At 50.2% G+C, this 17,270-nt stretch overlaps 7 protein-coding genes across 7 annotated transcripts; 5 read left to right on the top strand and 2 right to left on the bottom strand.

Annotated features, from left to right (window-relative positions):
- Positions 1-16: 16 nt before the first annotated feature.
- Positions 17-1,572, top strand: BKA67DRAFT_551710 (uncharacterized protein). The gene is made up of 3 exons (XM_046101765.1): positions 17-300; positions 407-578; positions 631-1,572. Exons 1-3 carry the CDS (start codon positions 193-195, stop codon positions 1,149-1,151), a joined length of 801 nt encoding a protein of 266 aa, XP_045960591.1. The 5' UTR covers positions 17-192; the 3' UTR covers positions 1,152-1,572.
- A 741-nt stretch (positions 1,573-2,313) lies between these two features.
- Positions 2,314-3,018, top strand: BKA67DRAFT_672170 (uncharacterized protein; the record flags this gene model as incomplete). The annotated part of the gene is made up of 1 exon (XM_046108711.1): positions 2,314-3,018. The coding sequence occupies one exon, from the start codon at positions 2,314-2,316 to the stop codon at positions 3,016-3,018; it is 705 nt and encodes a 234-aa protein (XP_045960590.1).
- Positions 3,019-5,701: 2,683 nt separating this feature from the next.
- On the bottom strand, positions 5,702-6,592 carry BKA67DRAFT_153572 (uncharacterized protein). The gene has a single exon (XM_046095120.1). The coding sequence runs from the start codon at positions 6,288-6,290 to the stop codon at positions 5,838-5,840; it is 453 nt and encodes a 150-aa protein (XP_045960589.1). The 5' UTR covers positions 6,291-6,592; the 3' UTR covers positions 5,702-5,837.
- A 495-nt stretch (positions 6,593-7,087) lies between these two features.
- Positions 7,088-8,185, bottom strand: BKA67DRAFT_512052 (S-adenosyl-L-methionine-dependent methyltransferase; the record flags this gene model as incomplete). The annotated part of the gene is made up of 1 exon (XM_046097443.1): positions 7,088-8,185. One exon carries the CDS (start codon positions 8,183-8,185, stop codon positions 7,088-7,090), a length of 1,098 nt encoding a protein of 365 aa, XP_045960588.1.
- Positions 8,186-9,041: 856 nt separating this feature from the next.
- BKA67DRAFT_153537 (adaptin N terminal region-domain-containing protein) lies at positions 9,042-12,460 on the top strand. The gene is made up of 6 exons (XM_046095119.1): positions 9,042-9,422; positions 9,512-9,525; positions 9,608-9,651; positions 9,707-9,996; positions 10,050-10,384; positions 10,432-12,460. The coding sequence occupies exons 1-6, from the start codon at positions 9,271-9,273 to the stop codon at positions 12,399-12,401; spliced, it is 2,805 nt and encodes a 934-aa protein (XP_045960587.1). The 5' UTR covers positions 9,042-9,270; the 3' UTR covers positions 12,402-12,460.
- Positions 12,461-13,436: 976 nt separating this feature from the next.
- BKA67DRAFT_654697 (uncharacterized protein) lies at positions 13,437-14,681 on the top strand (the record flags this gene model as incomplete). Its single annotated transcript, XM_046106603.1, has 1 exon — positions 13,437-14,681. One exon carries the CDS (start codon positions 13,437-13,439, stop codon positions 14,679-14,681), a length of 1,245 nt encoding a protein of 414 aa, XP_045960586.1.
- A 1,860-nt stretch (positions 14,682-16,541) lies between these two features.
- On the top strand, positions 16,542-17,152 carry BKA67DRAFT_642504 (phosphatase inhibitor-domain-containing protein; the record flags this gene model as incomplete). Its single annotated transcript, XM_046105805.1, has 1 exon — positions 16,542-17,152. The coding sequence occupies exon 1, from the start codon at positions 16,562-16,564 to the stop codon at positions 17,150-17,152; it is 591 nt and encodes a 196-aa protein (XP_045960585.1). The 5' UTR covers positions 16,542-16,561.
- Positions 17,153-17,270: the final 118 nt, after the last annotated feature.

Below are 17,270 nucleotides of genomic sequence, written 5' to 3'. Positions count from 1 at the left end.
TACTTTCAAGACAGTCCGGGTGGCGGGGCCGAATTTTATGATGCAAACGGCGCTGTTCGGAGCTTGTTGAAGAAGAATCACGGCTTTTTACATGAACGGCAAATCGAACCAAATCAAATCAAATCAGCCCAAATTGAGCCTGTAATTGACCGCCACAGCACCCTGGCTTGCCCTATACTGTTTGACTTTGAGATGAGCGAAGAAACAGAAATGAAGGTCGATCCATCCAGAGCCAAAGCTCTGATCTCACAGCTCAACAGTGTCAGTGAGCGCATCACCTCCGTTGCTAAGGGCAGCACCGTAAGCCGAACTCCTCTTCTTGCCATCCTCCTCCGGGCGGCCAATGGCATTTTCTTCTCCAAACATCGTGTATACACGGCAGTCTACTAAAATCTTCGCACGCTAGGTTCGATTGGTTGCCGTCTCAAAGCTGAAGCCTGCAAATGACATTCTGGCACTGTTACAACCGCCAACGTCGCACTTGCACTTTGGAGAGAACTATGCCCAAGAGCTGAGCCAGAAGGCGGAGTTGCTTCCAAAGAGTATTCAATGGCATTTTATAGGGGGTCTGCAGTCAGGTAGGTTACTTTCAGACGCCTCCATGACTCTTTCCACCAACACAATATCTAGGTCACTGCAAGAACCTAGCTAAGATACCAAACCTCTTCTGCGTGTCCAGTGTCGACACTGCCAAGAAGGCACAGCTGCTGGACGAGCACCGTGGCAAGCTGATATCGTCAGCATATCCTGCGACACCTGTTCCCAAGCTCAACATCCACATCCAGGTGAACACGTCCGGCGAAGACTCAAAGTCCGGATGTTCGCCTGGTGCGGACACGGTAGAACTATGCAAGCTCGTCATAAACGAGTGCCCGAATCTGAATCTTCTCGGACTTATGACCATCGGTGCAATTGCGCGGAGCAAAGAGACTACGCCGGAAAACGAGAACGAAGATTTTGTGTGCTTGAGGGAGCAGAGGGACTTAGTGGCCAAGGAATTGGGCTTGCAAGGCAAGAAGGAGCTGGAATTGAGCATGGGTATGAGTGAGGATTTTGAAGGAGCCATCTCCATGGGCTCAGGCGAGGTCAGAGTGGGCAGTACGATCTTTGGCATCAGAGGGCCGAAAAGTGAGGCGAAGATCACTGTATAGAATCAACTATTCATCATCGCTGCGTCCAACATGGAAGCAAATACCAAGCAGGAAGCTTATTCTTGATGTATGAGTGGTCAATTCGAGTCCTCTCATGTCTTGACTTCTTTCTAGTACCCAGGTAGACTCTAACTACTCACATAATTCCAGCAGTGAGCGTCGAAGGACACTTCTAAAACAAAAGGCTATTATAGAAGGATTAGATCGTTGGTGTTCTTCCTATCCGAATCGCTGACAGCCCAATACCCGTTCCCTGCACCTTCCTGAACTTCCACCTCAAGTTAGCATCAAATGGCCGACACGGATTCATGGGTGGTTAAATTGCACACAGGAACTCAGCTGGCACGCACGATGATTGGACATGTAGCTCTGGTGCACCGCTTTGTCATAATACGGTACCTTGCAAGATAATCAATAAGAGACTACGAGAGCTTTGGAGGTCTGGATTACAGTCTCTAGAAAACTATTTAAACCGCCAGATAGCGCGCTCGCTATCCTGGGTTCACTAATCGCCATCTCACCTCAAACACCATCTAGAATTATCAAGGCAGTAGGAAAGCATCGAGCACCAAACAAGTTTAAATTACCACAATCAGCCAACAAAATGGCACGTGACAACGACAATGGCGGGGATCCAGCAGATCGAGATCATGGAGCCTTCAAGCTGAGGGCCTATTAGGAACTTGCCCTGAATATATGAAGTAAAGGCTACGGAAGTGCTTAAGATATCGACTACTTATGATGAGTGTCTGGAAGAGCATAAACGGGCGGTTTTATTCAGCGAATTTTCGAAACCCTATGATAAGAGCGAATTCAGCCAATGGTGGCGCTCGAAGAGGATTAACACCTGATGTGGCGGATCTGTGCTTCATAGCATATGCATTTTGTTATGAGGGTTACTCCATTCACTCATCTACGGGCAAGTCCAGCCCTCTCAAATAAATAAATAAACGTACTGCAAAAATTACTTTGGTGTCTCCACTTCAGGTCTCGAACTTGTTCCTTGTTGTGCGTAGGTAAGTGACACTGACACGTCTATTTCTCACACCGCAATGTCAGGTTCATCTAAACATACTGCTACTTGATAAATCTCTTTACTTGACATATATTGACGGCTGCAAAACATCTCTATCATCAGTAGAACTGATACTTGGCAGTCACGATGCCTCATTGTGCGATCTGTCGAGAGGAACACGAAGATGCTGCCGAGCTGAGACTTCACATTTGGAACAGCGCAGATCACCCATATAACGCCTATTGCGAGATATGTACTACATGGTTCGCAGAGGAGAAGGACCTGTTTTCACACTTTTACTACCAGCATTTCAGATGCAGTACGTGCGACTGGAACTTCGTTGATGGAAATGCACTGCAACAACATCTCAGGGACAAGCCTGAGCACAAAAACAAAAACAATTACTGCCTCCTATGCAATCTGTACTTTGAAGACATCGTTCACCACAGTATTGATACATTTCACAACCATAAGTCCGTATCGACTGCACATCCCTGGTGTGATGTCTGTTCCCTGGAAACCAAGTCTCTGGAATCGTTACATGACCACTTCATGGCCATGCCAAGCGACCATCACTTCTGCGTGCTTTGTAAGACAATATTTTCTCAGGAGGATGAATATGAGTTCCATGCCAACAAGCATCACACCTGGTGTTCGATTGATCGCAAGGTCTTCGCAACTGAGCAAGCATACAAAACACATGTTAAAGCCAATCAGGACACTCATTTCTACTGCATCAAGTGTGATGAAGCTTTTACATCGGCAGAACAGTTGGAATATCATGTTTGGCGCAACCGCGCAACACACGAGACTCCCCCAGTTGACCACGATGCCTCCCAAGACTTCCAATAACGCTGTGTTGTCTCCACAATGTCTTAAACTTCATCGACAGACCAGAACTTCCCGGCAAAGATCGAACATCATTGTTTGACAAGCACGCAGAAGTTCCCCTCGAAGAAAGAAATGCTCCAGCATTGTGAGAAAGGAGATTGCTACATCCTGCCTGGTCATCTGTACACACTAATTCGCCACAAGGATCTTGCCAACTATTTTACAATGTCCCCTGATAAATCGCGTATTCCGGGAAGCACCGCTGAACCACATAATTTTAAGTGTCCTAATCCTAGGTGCGGTGTGCTTTTCAAAAAGATTGTGAGACTGTTCAACCATTTAGAACTCAAGGAATGTGGCAATTAGGTAAATAATTCCCAGATCGAAGCATCAGAGTTCATTAGAAAAGATGTCGTGTTCTGTGAGGAACAAATTCTTGACATTAAAGATTATCCCAGATGGGTTGAAACCGGAAAATCCCCCAGCGGTCAAGAATTAATGATCGGTATCTCTCAGATAATGGCTTTGTTCCAGCCAACACTAAGCAGAGTTGAGGATTTGTTGGTTTTTACAATGGTGAGATAGTTAGTATTGCATCAACTAGCTGGCAATAATATCAATCAAATCACCCATGTTATCGCTATGTTTGCATGGGCGTATCAAGCTAGATAAAACGTATATCGTAAATTGGCTTATACCAGATCCTCTTTTGCCTTCCTTGACACTGCAGAATAGTACTGGAACAACACGTTCTGGGTGCCAGGTAATAATATTGGTTTGAAGGCTGACCTGTGTGAAGCAATCATACGGAATTCCAGAGCCATTTACGGAATCTGAGTATCATATATATTGACAGGAACAAGCTCCGAAAACAGCTGTGAAAAAAGTGGCGGAAATGAAGTATGGCAAACCCCCCAGCCTGCTTTGTTCTACGACCAATGCTCATCAATACTCCGATGATTCTGTTGCGTCATCAACATGACCCAATCAGAGGGAGTAACTTCTCTTTCCAATTACATTGACTTACTGAGCGACGGACTGGTTTTTAGTTACGCTTCTTTTGAAGTAGGGGCGGCAGCACGCTTTCTCTTTGATGCACAGTTTGCAAGGGCTTTTACTTCCGCAGAGCGCTTAGAACCAAACACCGCAAGCGTGACGATGACACCATCTGCGGAAGCGAAGCAGGGGTTACTGCGACGAAAGAAGCACCAAAGAGCGCTGAGACAACATTCGAGATCTTCATTCTAATGGTGTTAGAAACTGATATTTTGATGCTTGGACGAGCTGTCTGGGTTACCAAAAATGAGATTTTGTGGCTTGGAGAGTGTTCTATGGGAAGATGGACATAAAATTATTGGTGGTTTGTAGAACTAAAGGTGTAGTTATACTAATTCTAAGTTATTAGTGAATTAGGTCATTTTTCTGTCTCATGGAACTTTCTGGGGTGATCACTCGGTTAGGCATATTGGCAACTAGACTGATTACAGCTTTCCGAGCAGTCTTCACTTCAGAGGCACAGCTATCAGCACATAACCGAAGCTGAAGACTGGAGTCAACCGAATATTGCATTGATGAGCCCAATTACATCTAGGACCGAGCTTACCTATCACCTAATAGCAACTCCACCAAATACAATCTGTATTGAAACAGTCGGCCATGGACTTGGAGGTAGAATCGGTTATCGAAAGCTTAGTGCTGAAAGGCGATGAACATCTAACACCAAAGTCCTTTCTCGACGACCTGCAATGAATACCCAACCAACGGCAAATATTCACCGTGTTACTCCTTCGCACCTCTACCATCAACCTGATCGTATGGTTCTGCAACCACAATCACTTACTCTGTTCACTATACTAGGAGGTCTAGACGGAGAGGTAGTAAAGCCGGGCATATAGTTCCACGACGAAGAGTTTGCCACTTCCAACGCTTCACAGGCTTTATAATAAGCGTAACTAACTTGGTTTGCACAGTCAAAACAAAGCTTGTGAAGTTCGAATCCAAGACGGATGACTAGGTTCTCGGACCAAATGATCCCAATGTGACCGATAGCATATTTGAGAATTGGACTAGAATGTTGCTAAGTAAGTTTATATTCTATTTAATTCTCTATTGCAAGGTTATGCATAATGCTAACGTTTAAAGATGGGTAAGGATTGGTAAAAGTACCAGACTGGCAGGACTACACATATCTCATAAGGTCGACGGAATTAATCAATAATGAAACCGCATACAACACCGCTTGGATCCATCAGCTACGCTGCGTGTACCGGATCATGCGCGAATACCACCGGGTGCTCCGTCATGGGCCAAATGGAACAGAATACTTTATCAACCAGACGCATAATTATCATCACACGAATTATTGCTTCAACTGCATCCAACAGGCCATTCTCTGCGGTCTCGATGGCATACTCGAAGGAGCCGGGGAGGTTGTAGGTGTTGCAATTAAATCTGGACAAACGCATGTGTGCAGGGATGATCAGCACAGTATTCAGTGACTTATCCGGAGGTGGTCGGGAGAGCATAATTCTCCATCGGATTTGTAAGACCCCGGATAACCAATTCATCCAGACAAATTACCGTATGGAGGAAACACATGTGTCGAGCCGGCGAACCGATTTCAGAGTCAAGAATCCATGATTAGAGCTACAGAACCCGATGGCGCTACCTGTAGGAACAAATTGCTGCGAACACTGGGGAGTCTTCCGATTTGGACTCAAGGCATCATTCTACACTCGATTGAATGTCTTCTCAAGGGAAAATTCCAGTGTACCGCGATGCCAACAAATCATGGCACTCGCAGTGCCGTCTCTAGTCTTACACAAGTGCGAGGGTTGTCTCTAGGCGTCTTTTGCTCTTCTCACTTTACTTCCAGACTGAACATACCTCTTACTTCTCCTATCTAGTCCCAATAACTGAATTGAGAGATCCGCGAACATGGACAACCACGATTTGGCATATGAAAAGCTTTCAGCTGAGTCGTCTGGCACCACCCCCAGCCCCCAACCCCCCCAATCCCTACTCCTTGAACAGAGTGACAATACATCTCCAAAGAGAGTGGCCATACGGCGTTCCTTCTTAGTTATTGCCAAGATCCCAAATCTGGTTATGCTGACACAACCACAACCCAGAACTAAACGCTTCATGTGCATGCAAGTACGCAGGTACAATCGGCCCATACTAACATAACATGCTCTTCGGCGGAAACGGCCCGAATACCGGTCCCTGGGAGCTGTCCCACGAGGAAGTGCCATCGGGAAATGGCAGCCTATATGAGCGAGGCAGGCGGGCATGTTGCTAACCCCTAAGCCGAAGGCCGTCGCGGCTATACCCCGGTCCCGGATGTCAACACTGTCTTGGCGAGCCTCGGTCTAGGTACCGCGACATCCGTGGATGAACGCAGGTATCATGGCGGTTTATATCCTCTTTCCAACATCGCAGCCACATTCTGCCCCTACCGGTCTGTTGGGGTGCGCAAGGGGAGAACGCAGCAGCAGGAATGAGTAGTAGGACGGGGACGCTATAGCTGAAGTGCTGCAAAACACAAGGCATACTTGTCCGCCGATACTCGCAAATGCGCTAAAGGCGTTATGATGAGAAGAAAAAGAATTGATAGGATACTTACGCCGTTGCATTTTTAAATTCCGCTTACGCGAGAGCGTCTGTTCCAGGTAGAAGATTAATGAGTAATATTGTCAAGGAACCATCTCCGTCCCCTATATATCCACCTGGGAAACGAGAACAAGATTGCTGCTCGAAAGACACAACCTGATGTAGTGTAGGCACCCGTACACATTTTAGGTACACGTGGTTCTCGAAGGATTTCTCAGTGATGGCGACGTGCTGAGTACGCCTCTCCAGCTAGGGAGTTCGTTTACGTATTTAGTTCGTGCAACATGGAAATGATTGCTCACCCCATGCAGCAATCTGGCCTGCAAACATGTATACGACTATTGCCAGCATCCAGCAGGCACATCGAGTGTACAGTGCTCGTTTCGACCTGCAATGAGCTCTTGACCCTTAACAAGCAAGAATCACGATCTTCAGCGGGGTGCAACCTTATTTGTTGATAGGGGGGTATATATTTTATTTATGATTTATTCTCCAGTATATCTTTCAGGTTGATCTGTCCGCTGCCCCTAGGTAATGGCTGTGCTTGGTCTGCACCTTCTTTCCAGCCAATCATATAGATCAGCCTGAAGGTAGCCGGGATCGTTCCATCCTCATTGCCGTGTAGGCTCCTATAAATGGGATCCGCGGCCAGCAGGACATCTCTCCCAATTGGGCCCATCTCGCGTCCCAGGACTGCGTTGCCCTCACCCATGGCCTGGAGATCTTGCATAAGCGCAAAGATATCGGGGTAATCGACAATGATGTCGTCAACGTCCACACCGACCATCTTGAAGTTGACCCGCTGGAGCAGACCACCGACATCCCGAACATCTGCCAGTGGACTCACGTGGGGGCCGATGCCGCCGCGGCGTTCTTGTTCAGCGAGCTGTAGCGATGTTCGCAGCTCAAACAAGGTGTCGCCGCCAAACATGGCGCCCATAAATGCACAGTCGGGCTTCAAAACGTTGTTGATCTGTGACAAGAACCCAACGAGGTCGTTGACCCAGTGCAGACTTCCGGAGCTGAGGACTAGGTCGAATGAATTGGCGTCGTACGGCAGTGTTTCCTCGTCCTTCAAGACGTCTCTCGTCATGTTGATCTGCTTGTTGAAATCGAGCTCTGCATCCCGGAAGAGAAGGGATTCTGATGAGTCGGCGGCTGTCAGATGACCGACCCTCGTGACGAGTGGTTCCGCCACTGGCATGTTGGGGTCTGGGTCTGGGTCGGGGGTGACCAGGGCGCGAGCAATGTTGCACGAGTTTGCGCCAATGTCGAGGACTTTCGGGTAGTGGCGCTTGATGTCGAGCAGGCGCTCACAGAGGCGCGTGGCTACCTCATCCTTGAGGTAGTCGGCAGTGCGGCTTTCGGCGACGTTGGCAGCGGCGCGCTCCTTCTGCAGCCACTTGGTTCGTCGGTTGAAGACCTGGGACAAGGGTGCGCCGGCTGAGGTAAACGCATAGGACCTACGCGTGGATATGGAAGGTATCCTGGAGGCGAGGGTGCAAGGCCGGGGAGTAATTGAAGTGCTACATGCTCGGATGAGAGACGAGGTCGGTGGCTGAAGAGTAGGCTTCATCCTCGTGGGTTGTTTACGTGGTGGTTCACATTCTGGAGTCGAACGCCAAGGGAAGGAGTGGGACGGAAATGCCCAAACATTTTATTTTGATACAAGTCGTGACGTTGAATAGCTCCTCGGGGCTCCTCAGGCGCCTGTCGGTTTAAAAGTGAGCTTAAGCTTTCATCCTTGCAAGCCTTTAACAGACGTAGACTAATGTTGAGCTTGGCAGATTTCGGCAGGTGGGGAGAGACTAAGCTGGATGCGACTTGGGCCGGCCTCGCCTCCATGCGAGCATGCGAGGATGCGAGGGCCCACGGGCCATGTGCAGGTGGTTTGATGGGGCCGCAATGCCACTAACTAAACCCTCCCCCGACCCAATTGCAGTGCAGTGCAGTGCAGTGGGCGGAACAGTCAGAAGCTCACCCGCTGAATACATACCTACATGCAATTCTGACAGCACTGTAACTTACATCCTTGTGACAACAGCAGACTTGGGACGTCCTCTCCACACCCTTTCCCGATCAGTCTGGCGAATGAAGCCTTCCCTGAGACATTCTTCTCAAGATTGAGCACTCGTATGAGGTCGTCGCATAATACTCTTGACTGAAACAAAACCACCGTCGAGCCCTGCCAGCTTAATGGCATTGAACCTTGACGTTACCACCCCTCATATGAGCTGCTCGCGCCGATTGACAACCCCCCGACGAGACGAGGCGAGACCCTAAAGTGGCCCATCCCCTCCTGTACGCCTACGCCTGTCAACTACACCTACGCCTACGCCTAAGCCTGCGCCCAAGCCCACGCCCAAAAGCCTACGCCCAAGCCTCCATGCAGCCCACCGAAACCTCCATACACCTCCGCGAACCCCGATCATGTCGAATTGACCATTCCACAACCATAGCCGCAAACTGAGCGTGCTTTTTCTACAATCTCTTGTCCTCTTTGGTGGGACCATTCCTGCAGTTGCACCCTCCTATTGACGCGCGGGTGGTGGACGGCGTCTTGGTTTGCGCTCCCGGATTATAAATCGGAACAGGAACAGGAACAGCAGCCCGAAATACCAATAGGAATAGGAATAGGGGAAGGAGCATTTGTACAACACCATGGCATCCTCAGCCGCAGCCGGCTTCCTCGGCCGCTCCAGTAGCAGCAATGCGAACATGCGCGGTCTGGTTCAGTTCATTGCCGACTTGAGAAATGCCCGAGCACGCGAACTCGAAGAGAAAAGGATCAATAAAGAGTTGGCGAACATCAGGTAAGCCGAGGAGAGCACGAAGCACCTGCGCCCCCCGCGACCACGAGAGCCACCGTACTGATTGCGCACCCCTTCGTCTCCGACTACAGGCAGAAGTTCAAAGGTATGTCGACTCCCGACCCCGACAATATCAATCACCCGGGAGAGAGCCAGTACGAGTCGGCGTCTGACGTGGGTCTTCACAGATGGTAACTTGAGCGGATACCATAAAAAGAAATACGTCTGCAAGGTACTTGGACCCCGTCACCTATGCTCGAAGCAGCCTCTCTAATCCTCTCGCCCAGCTGCTGTATATATACATCCTCGGCTGGAACGTTGATTTCGGCCATCTCGAAGCGGTCAACCTCATCTCCGCCAACAAGTACTCCGAAAAGCAGATCGGATATCTGGCTGTGACCCTGTTTCTCCACGAGAAGCACGAACTCTTACACCTGGTGGTGAACAGCATACGAAAAGACCTACTCGATCACAATGAATTGTTCAACTGCCTCGCTCTGCATGCCATCGCCAACGTGGGCGGCAGGGAAATGGGCGAGGCCCTCAGCGGAGAAGTTCACCGGCTTTTGATTTCCCCGTGAGTGCAGTGCATCCGATCCCAGCAGCTGTCGTTCCTAACATACTCTGCAGAACCTCAAAGGCGTTCGTCAAGAAGAAGGCGGCCTTGACTCTCCTTCGTCTCTACCGCAAACATCCAGGCATTGTACAGCCCCAATGGGCAGAGCGGATAGTGTCTCTTATGGACGACCAGGACCTCGGCGTTGCTCTCTCTGTCACCTCCCTCGTTATGGCAGTGGCTCAGGATGACCCTGATGCATACAAGGGCGCATATGTCAAGGCTGCCTCGAGACTGAAGCGCATCCTGATAGACGGCGATTGCTCCTCCGACTATCTCTACTACAAAGTGCCATGCCCGTGGATACAGGTCAAGCTTTTACGGCTGCTACAATACTTTCCTCCATCAGGTGCGTCGACCTTTTCCTACCCATATGCTTTGCTGACAGTTCAATAGAGGATAGTCATGTTCGCGACATGATTCGGGATTCGCTGCAGAAGATCCTCAATATTGCCATGGAATCGAATAAGAACGTACAGCAGAACAACGCCCAAAACGCAGTGCTCTTTGAAGCCATCGACTTGATCATTCATCTGGATACGGAGACAACGCTGATGCGACAAATCTCAACACGCCTTGGCCGCTTCATAACCTCGAGGGAGACGAATGTGCGATATCTTGGTTTGGAGGCTATGACGCATCTGGCAGCCCGCGCAGAGAACCTGGACCCCATCAAGCAGCACCAGGACGTCATTCTCGGATCTTTGAAGGATCGCGATATTAGTGTCCGCAGGAAAGGTCTCGACTTGCTGTATAGTATGTGCGACTCGACCAATTCCGGGCCTATCGTATCCGAGCTGCTACACTATCTCCAGAATGCCGACTTTGCGATCAGAGAAGAGATGGCTCTTAAGATCGCCATCCTTACCGAGAAGTACGCCACCGACATTCAATGGTACATCAATGTCTCGCTTCGTCTCGTTGCTGTTGCTGGAGATCACCTGAGTGACGAGGTTTGGCAACGGGTCATTCAAATTGTAACCAACAATGAAGAGCTTCAGGTCTATGCTGCACAAAATATCCTCCAGCACATCAAGCAGGACCACTGCCACGAGACCTTGGTCAAGATAGGAGCTTACATTCTGGGAGAGTTCGGACATTTAATCGCCGAAGAAAGTGGTTGCAGTCCGATCGAGCAGTTCCTTGCCCTGCAGGGCAAACTCCCGGCTTGTTCCTCCAGTACACGCGCCATGATTCTCTCGTCTTTTGTCAAATACGTCAACTTGTTCCCAGAGATCAAACCTCAGCTACTTCACGTCTTCGAGATCTACAGTCACACGCTGGACTCAGAACTCCAGCAGAGAGCTTGCGAATACCTGACGATTGCAAGCCTGCCTACTGATGACCTGTTACGGACGGTATGCGATGAGATGCCAACCTTTCCTGAGCGCCAGTCCGCTCTCCTATCAAGGCTACATCAGAAGCATGCCAATACCAGCGACAAGAGAACTTGGGTCGTAGGTGGAAAGAGCGCCAATGCCGACGCAGCCGAACTTAACATGGCGAAAAACGCTGGTCTCAAGAGGACGTTCAGCTCGAACAACGGCAATAGCAATGGTACCGGTGCTAATGAGGGTGCCAATGGTACTAATGGCCACGCAAACAATGACCTCATGGGACTGGACATGAGCGCCGGCCCCAACGAACAGAAAGCACTCAAACCTCCAAACTTGGCCAGTGCCGCTCACTTGTCGCCCGGCTGGGAACAGGGCTACTACAAGCTGTTGCTGAAAGCAGACGGTATCCTATTCGAAGACGGACAGATCCAGGTTGGTGTCCGCTCCGAGTACAGAGGGCAAGTTGCCTGCCTAATTCTGTACTTCACCAACAAGACACCGGCGCCAATGACATCCTTTACCACCACGCTAGACCTTGACGAGAGCGAAAAGCAGAACCTGACATGGGACGTGAAGAACATGCCAGAAAGTCAGATTTCACCTGGTCAACAATCAAGAGAAGTTATCATGTTCGAATGCAAGAAAGTCTTCGAGAAACCACCGACGATCAGAATCAGCTATCTTGCCGGCGCCCTGCAAGCATTCACTTTGAAACTACCATTGACTGCCCACAAATTCATGGACCCGGCCGAACTGGCTGCTGACGATTTCTTCAAACGCTGGAAGCAAATCGGTGGTGCGCCCCGTGAAGCTCAACAAATCTTTGGTCTGGCGTCCAAACACGATACCCGTGAGATACACGAGACGTTCATTCGCAAGACAGTCCAGGGCTTCCGCTGGGGCGTCCTGGATGGCGTTGATCCGAACAGCAAGAACTTTGTCGGTGCGAGTGTAATGCATACGAGCGGAGGTGGCAAGTTTGGATGCTTGTTGAGGCTGGAACCGAACTACGCTTCTCAGGTGAGATGACCCTTCTACCTCCCGTGAGCATTAACCTGCTAACACTCATCTGCAGATGATCCGACTGACAATCAGAGCAACGGACGACAGCGTGCCGCCGGTGCTGCTGAAGCTCCTTCAGGACAGGCTAGCCCTCGGAATTTCTAAGAAAAAGCCACAGACGGAAGCCCCAACAAGGAGAGAGATTACGGATGCGTTTAGTAATGTTTTGGTAGCATAGTGGCTCGATGGGGGCCGGCAGAGACTGGGATGTACTAATCGGCAAAATGGGAAAAGCACAGCACATACTTTGGGACATTTTCAAGCATTGTCTAATTCAATTGCAGCCAATGATGCAAATCCGTCCGACATCAGGCGCATTACGGCAATGATCCCGCAATAATATAATGGACATGACACTCCCCAGTCAGGTGATTTTGATGCTTCAATGTTATACATGATGAAACCATTATATTCCTCTAGAGGCCAGATACTATCCCGAGAACATCTGGCTCTCACAACAGATGAGACTTGCTAACATGATAATTACTTGTGATTCTTTGGTAATTGTTTCCAAGGTTTGGACTTTTATGTGGAGTACACCAATTCACAAACCACTGGCAGTAGGTATATATTTGTATTGACGGACAAAGATATGACTCGAGTAACGACAAATAATACTTGAATGCATTGGAAGTTTCATGACTATCGAGTAAAGAGCCAATAGTATAGTATTGAATACACAAGGTCACTGCAGTCACGTCGCCAAATGTAAGATTTTCTGTGCTGATATGGATTTCGATATTTAGCACTCAAATCGTTATGGTTTATTCGAGCTTGACTATTCGATTATTCGATGTCGTAAGCTTGGGGATCGCTGATGGTACCCGGCTGGACAATCGAACTCTTTATCTAGTTGTCCCTCTGATTCAAACGCTTGATTTCATGTGCACTTATTCACAAAACTTGTTTCACATTTGGCTCCTGCAACCACAACGAACAACTCATACGGCATCCCACGACTTTCTTCACTGAACTCTAGCCCGGGAATCGAAGAAAGTGACCATGCGAAATCCCTTTCTCGTCGCCCGCGAATGGTACCAACGCACCTTCGAGAGACCAATCAACATGAGAGATGCCATGCCTTTGACGGGCTTTTTACTCATCATTCTCGTGGCGCTCTTGGCAATCATCTGTATGGTGCCTTCCTTTTCATCCCCTAGGCTTCTGTGTGACGGAATGCTGACCAATTTGTGTTGTTCTTGGGATACAGCTGTCATCTACGGCATTACCCTTGAGACGACTCGCCGCGGGCTGGGGAAAATCGACGTCGACGACGGCGAGCCGCCAAGACCAGATGTGTCCATGGCGGACAAGCTTCTGGTAGATAACACCACAGCTGACGGTCGGCATGCTCTTCCTGTTGCTACAGAGACCGTCTTCTCTACGTCTACTGTTCATGTCACTCTCGCGTCCACCACCACCGCTTCTCCAGCGAGCACCAAATCTACCGCTCACTCGTCTGTTACTATTCACTCACAAAGCACGACATCTGGCCCCGCTACTACTGCTTCTGCCGATGTTGTCACCGGCGAGATGTTCTGCCCCGCCACCGACCGTCCGCACAATGTCTACACGCCTTGTCTTTATACCCATACCAACCAGCCGGGAATGGTGAACACAACAGCTTTGCCCAATGCCGGTGTTGCCACCTCTGATGCCCGCCGCCGGGCCGCGAATCCCCTCGCCTGCACGGGTCGAAGGGCAGTTGACAGTCGGCGAAGGGAAGTCGACAATCCATACCGCGAGAGCCTACCCAGCTTCTTCGCGGCAGTCTACGAGCTCTCCTGGCGCGTGCCCCGACTGGCCAAAGTCGTCGTTCTTCTGGCGCGGCAAGCAACAGCTGAGCTGATCCATCCGGACCCCGACAGCCTGGCGAAGCTGGAACAATACTCGGGCTGCCTCGGCGTCCCTAGCTCGACACAGCAGCTGCAGACCCGGGTGAAGGATCTGGAGGACAGGAACTACCGGCTACAGAACAGCATCCGCAGCACCCAGGAGCAGCTCCAGGCCCGGGTCAACGGCCTAGAGGACAAGAATCGGCGATTGGCAGAAGGCATCCACAATGCCCAGGACGTGGTCCAGATGCAGCAGGGCTTGCTCGACTCGCAGCTGAGAATCATCGAGAAGCAGAGGATTCAGATTGAGGAGGCCACTCGTTTCAAGATCTGGTGGGCCAAGACGCAGAACCAAACAGGGGAGTATCACGGCCAAGTCCCAGGAGAAGACGAATCGTCGGCAGTGGTGTGAAGCGTAGCATAGCAGAAGGGCACGCCCTTTCCTTTCTCTTAATTTGTTGTTCACTTGGACAGTGAGGATTGTATACAGTATGTGTGTTATAGGATGATACAGTGCAGAGTCAGTGTATGCTATAAGGAAAGAGGGCTTCTCACAGTCACATCAGCAGATGCTAAACCCTATGCGACCTGTAAAGCGATCGGGCAACTTTCGTGTGTTGTCGTGATCCAGTTGTCCGGTGGCCATGAAGGCCATGGCCTTCCGACCACTTCTACGAGATTGAGAAAAGCGATTTCGAAAACGAAAATTCCCTCGCGACGCTTATGTTTCAAGTTTATGCATCCCGGTCCCGAACGTCTTGGTTGGTACGGACTGTCTCGAACCCGAGTGAGGACACCCGCGCCATGACATGTTTAAGGGATGCCGGTTGACCATGTCGCGCTCTTATGCGTCTGATCCGTGAACTCCCAATCTTCCATAGATGATCGCGCACTGTTAGTTTCCCATGTTCAGCGCCCGAATCTTTGTGGGTAGTCTCTTCATAGCTGATATATATCGACTATCTCGAGGCGTGGGTGGCAATTAGTTGTTGGAAGCATGTATTCGGCTCAGCTTGGCTGCAGCCAGGAGGTCTTACCATATTGTATTGAAGGAGGAGGGGGGGCAGCGGTGGATGTCACGTATATGATGGTCTGATGCCAGATGTCACTTCTGATATCTCACCGGTTTTTTTTTTTTTTTTACCTTTTCCTAGTCCATCCGACAAATATCGGACTTATAGGAATAACATTGAACCCACGGAGTAAATACTTCTCTGCCGACTTATGGCATTTGAGTCCATGCTGATGTGATGATGTCTTTATTGATTAGGCATTTCTTAGGCCCTGAACCCATAAAAATCTCTCTTACACCAGGATTCAGAGTCAAAGTCGCTGTAGTACTGTATATGTTCAGTGTCAGCATCATGCGTTGAAAACTACTTATTGGAAGGGGAAAAATAACAGTTCCGTGATTCACTATAGCTGTACAGAACATTGAAATAATTCAGGTCTACACGCCTTGAGACGTAGACGTAGACGATGTGTCTTTTAATCATAGTTGGATCATGGCATCTTACATCTTCGTTGTTGCCCCGGGGATTTTGTTCACCTGGACTAACTTGTCGTACTATCCCCTAAAGACTCTGTACAAAAAGTAAAACAGACCTTGTCTATGGAGAACAAGTATTTGTTTGGTCTAGCACGTTTTTCCTCATTCCACGTTTGGACTCTGGAGCATGAGCGTCGGTTAACAGGAAAATAGCAGGTGGAAGAAGTGCTCCTGTACATTAAGGGGGGGGACCACATAACCGGGGCCCTTCGCCGGGCGATACCGAAAGAAAACCGCGGGGCACGTCGCCAGTTAAATTAATCAGCCCCTCGCTGACGTTTCCCACTGAAGCGGGCGGTTGCCCCACGCTTGCCATCATTCTAAGGGTCCCTTTCGGCAACGAAACTCGCCCAATGTGGTTTTTTTTTTGGTCGTAATTCTTTTCAGTCACATCATTTTCGCATCCTGCTTTACCAGAGAAGTTGCGGCTGATTTCAATTTCCATCCAAGCAATGTTCGGTCTCTAGCCGCATCCCTCTCACCACGGCCCAAGAAACGATTTCAGACACCCCTTATACTCACCTCTGCGGCAAACCCGCCTCGGGACAGGGTACTGCTCACCCAGCGTGTTTTCTTCGATCACGAGCCAACCTCTGAAGGGCGTTACATCGATCGGCGACCAGACTCGCATTCCATCTCAACTCTTCCCGTCCTCTTTTATCTCTCTCTCTCTTGCGCACACACACGTACACATACCCCGAGAGCTCCCTACCCCCCCCCCCCCCCCCCCCACACACAACACAATGAGCGGGCCCCAACGCCAGCCCGGCACCGCCGCCGGCGCGGGATCCCAGACCATTACCGCCACGGGCACCACATCCGGCAGCGCCGAAGAGACGAGCAACAGCACGAACACACCCCCTGCAGCGGCGCCGATCCTCCGCCTGCGCGGCGCGCACGTGTCCGGCGGGCCGCGGGTGCAGTGGGCGGAGAGCGTGGTGGACAACGAGGGGCTGGGGCGGAAGTCGAGCAAGGTGTGCTGCATATACCACGCGCCGCGGGCGGTGGGGGAGAGCAGCAGTTCCGAGTCGTCGGATTCGGACTCGGACTCGTCCTCGGGTTCGTCGGATTCGGGTTCGGGAAGGGCGAGGAGGAGGAAAGTAGGCGGGGGTCACGAGCATGGCGAGGATGGATGTTCGCACGATCACTCTGGTGGAGGGGTAGGAGGAGGAGGAGCCAGAGGGGCTGGTACGGGGGGCAAGGTGAAGAGGAGGAGGAGGAGGAGGAGACCGAGTCCCAATGCGTACGAGAAGCAGCCCAAGCCGAGGCCGCGGCCCGGGGATGGAGGTGGTGACAGTGGGAGTTTGGGATCAAATCCGAAGGTGGCGGCGTAGGCGGGAATATCGGTAACCATGGCAGATTGGTATTTCAGAAACAGCACGGATGACGGTGGAATGGATCGGGAAAGTCCAGGGGTGGAGAGCAACATACAATATACCCATCCGCGATGCA

The sequence above is a fragment of the Truncatella angustata genome (assembly GCF_020726525.1).
Source record: "Truncatella angustata strain MPI-SDFR-AT-0073 chromosome Unknown BKA67scaffold_2, whole genome shotgun sequence".
NCBI lineage: Eukaryota > Fungi > Ascomycota > Sordariomycetes > Amphisphaeriales > Sporocadaceae > Truncatella > Truncatella angustata.
The sequence above is the reverse complement of the archived record's forward strand: the minus strand, read 5'-3'. Positions and strand labels throughout refer to the sequence as shown.

Coding starts and splice junctions, on each gene's coding strand:
- BKA67DRAFT_551710 (XM_046101765.1), top strand. CDS start 193: ATGAGCGAAGAAACAGAAATGAAGGTCGATCCATCCAGAGCCAAAGCT. Junction 301..406: donor CCGTTGCTAAGGGCAGCACC/GTAAGCCGAACT, acceptor TTCGCACGCTAG/GTTCGATTGGTTGCCGTCTC. Junction 579..630: donor TATAGGGGGTCTGCAGTCAG/GTAGGTTACTTT, acceptor CACAATATCTAG/GTCACTGCAAGAACCTAGCT.
- BKA67DRAFT_153572 (XM_046095120.1), bottom strand. CDS start 6,290: ATGCCCGCCTGCCTCGCTCATATAGGCTGCCATTTCCCGATGGCACTT.
- BKA67DRAFT_153537 (XM_046095119.1), top strand. CDS start 9,271: ATGGCATCCTCAGCCGCAGCCGGCTTCCTCGGCCGCTCCAGTAGCAGC. Junction 9,652..9,706: donor AAAAGAAATACGTCTGCAAG/GTACTTGGACCC, acceptor CCTCTCGCCCAG/CTGCTGTATATATACATCCT. Junction 9,997..10,049: donor CACCGGCTTTTGATTTCCCC/GTGAGTGCAGTG, acceptor CATACTCTGCAG/AACCTCAAAGGCGTTCGTCA.